We start from the raw sequence: 2,806 nt of genomic DNA, 5'->3' as shown, positions 1-2,806 counted from the left end.
ATGCAGTAGTAGCGTATAGATGAGTTTTCCTGCTGTTAGTTTCATTTTCATGCAACGCGGATGTTTATTATAAATAGGCCTACAATGTACAGTAAGATTTCTTCCAGTTTTTTTAAGCATCTCTTGTTTATTTTGATGAGCTCACATTTTGTTGCATTCACAAGTACATTGGGTAAAAAGATGTCATTGTGCTCAGTGTGTAAAAAAAAGAAACAAACATGTATGGATAATGTTAGTTTCGAATCTTTCTCACAAAGTTCATGTTAAAGGTTAGTTAGGAGTCACTTCTACTTTTTTATCTATAATACAAGTAAAGCCTCCTTCAAATATACAGCATCAACGAGGATGCTTCTTTAAATCTTGAGAAAGACAACATTGATCACATAAGTGAGTGTCAGAATGAATGTTCCAGAACAAAATTCAGACACCATGGTAAAAAGTTAAGCTTTAATATTTTAAGAAAGTATTTATTTAGGCAAACAATAAATACCTACAAGCAAGAAGGGATAGAGGTAAATTGTGAGCCCAATGACTGTTGACAAATGACTAACCTTAGATACAGGGCAAAAAACAAACAGTAGAACAAATGAGGAAGCACAGGTGCAGAGTTGCCTAATTCCCAAAAGGTTCTGGCTGAGAGAGAAATGGTAGAACAAAGAACAAACAACAAAGATGGATCCAATAATCTAGAAAAGAAAAATGACTTGAGGATGTAAAAGGAAAACCACATACGGTAAATATTCTTAACGATAATTAAGGGAAATAAACATAAAGCAAAAAAAGGCACAGCCCTAATGACAAAAATAACAAAAATGGCAAGATCCAAACTTATAAAGTTGACAAGTATTTTTGAATATAACTAACTTCAGCGTGTTAGACCATCCAATCACAGGCCCAATTCAGTGGCGCATCAGATGTTTGTACAGTGAGCTTCTCAGGAGTGACAGCGGTGACAGCCAATCACACAGGAAAAGACTTTGAGCCAATCAGGAGCTTGTGGGCGGTCTGAACTCAGGGAAGCGGGCTTCAGTTTGATCTGCTATTTTCTGCTTGGTCCCTGTGCTCAACGAATGTCTGTGTACTGTAACGTAACATAGTTTTTGGACAGTAAAAATTGCAGGGGAACAAAATGGACCTTTGAATAAGTGCCCCTCCTAAAATGACATCCATGAATCCACTACATTTCTAGGAATCTAGACATTGCTCATTCCTTTCGGTTCAGCTAGCTTTGTAATCTGCTTTTGCTCTTTTCTTTTCTTGAAATGCAATTGGCCACACTACGGCCGTTTCTCAATGTGTACTTGTGCGTTCTCATGTGCTCGTGAAACATCATCAGTCACAGCCCTAATACTGTTCCAATTCACTAGAACAAAAGACCAAGAACGGACAAAGTCCCCCGATGTTGTTCTCTCCCCTCTCTCGTTACTCAGCATGCTTTAGAGCCTACTTTAGAGCAGCAGCAGCTTCCAGGTTAGCGCTGACAGTGCTCAGAGTATTGAGTTAAAAATTCTCTTTTCTGTTGCTGTTGTTTAATAAAAGTATATTTTAAGATCATTTGAGGCGAAAACATTATACTTTTAAGCATCTCTATATGGCCCATTTACTGATTTTGTGCATAATTTAAAATAAGTTCTGATGATAAGAGGACCGAGGCAACCAGCGGAGCGCCAAGGCTAATGTTAGCCTGTCTGCAGCAGCCCTCTCTCTGCATAGATGCATAGTATCGCTGGCTCTGATGGGGATTTTGTTTTATTTAGCAAAGTATTGTTTTGATTTGTGTTTATCTGACTGTGTTCATTATTATTCCCCCACTAAATGAAAAAAGTAAGAATATATTATTATCTACAGAGTATCAATAACAGCTGAAATGCAGCTCCAGATGAGCCGAGCATGTGGTGATGTCATCAGTACGCTTCTGTTCCAGTTGACCCATATTTATGCTGCGTGCTCTTGTTGTCCTGGAGTCCACACTTTCCTGTGTTCTTGTCAAGAACATACTTGGTGAGGACACAAGTCCAAACTCGCGTTCTTTTGAATTGAGAAACGGCAAATGGTTCTAACAAAGTTCAAAGTTCATCCTTTAGAACAGCTGTCTTGGATGTTTAAGTTATCTCTTTTTCAGCACACCTGCGTCAAATGGTAGCTCATTAGTTTGAATTGGTTCCATTTCATTCTCATTGTTCTTTGTTTAGATCTATACTCAGTTTCATGTGTCTTTTCCTTCCAACTTTTTTCCTTTCAGTCATCGTCTCTTTTCAGAGCTTTGCGTAGACTCCTCCAAAACTCTGGCCTCCTGTCCTCCTCCTGAGGCCATTCCAGGTAGGTGGTAGAGCTCATGAGTTTGCGCAGTTTGCAGAATCGTTTTGGAACGTCATCCTTGGATAATGGCTCCAGCAGAATCAAGATGGCAGCATCTCCACCTGCATCAAACAGCCAGAAGTGGGAAAAGTCCAGCTCATAGCGGCACCAGTCCGACTGGACGAAGTTCTCGGAGAGGACAAAGATAGTATGTCGGCTGTGCTCAATGGCGCTGATGATGTTGTCTACAATGGCGTGTCCAGGAAGGAAGTCCCGCTTATGGAGGCACAAAGACAATGGCTGATAGGAACAAGTACTCCTGGAACTGCCCTCACTGGTGAGACACAAACAGGAAAACTGACTGTGGATAAATTTTTTTTTTATTGTTAACTATTGTTTGAAACAAGAAGTTCAACTCTGTTGAAGGAAGGTGTGATAAAAAAAAAAAATATTTTTTTGTATTAAATGACACACTGTATATATATATATATATATATATATATATATA

General features: G+C 39.0%; 1 protein-coding gene across 1 annotated transcript in view; it reads right to left on the bottom strand.

Annotated features, from left to right (window-relative positions):
- Window positions 1-2,156: 2,156 nt before the first annotated feature.
- Window positions 2,157-2,806, bottom strand: part of LOC107082292 (toll-like receptor 2 type-2) — a 9,666-nt gene continuing 9,016 nt past the window's right edge. The window contains exon 11 of the mRNA XM_015370894.1: window positions 2,157-2,632. Coding sequence (XP_015226380.1) covers window positions 2,239-2,632 — 394 coding nt within the window. The 3' untranslated portion in view covers window positions 2,157-2,238. The remainder of the gene's footprint in view (window positions 2,633-2,806) is intronic.

Source organism: Cyprinodon variegatus, unplaced genomic scaffold, assembly GCF_000732505.1.
Source record: "Cyprinodon variegatus isolate N-32 unplaced genomic scaffold, C_variegatus-1.0 Scaffold49, whole genome shotgun sequence".
NCBI lineage: Eukaryota > Metazoa > Chordata > Actinopteri > Cyprinodontiformes > Cyprinodontidae > Cyprinodon > Cyprinodon variegatus.
The sequence above is the reverse complement of the archived record's forward strand: the minus strand, read 5'-3'. Positions and strand labels throughout refer to the sequence as shown.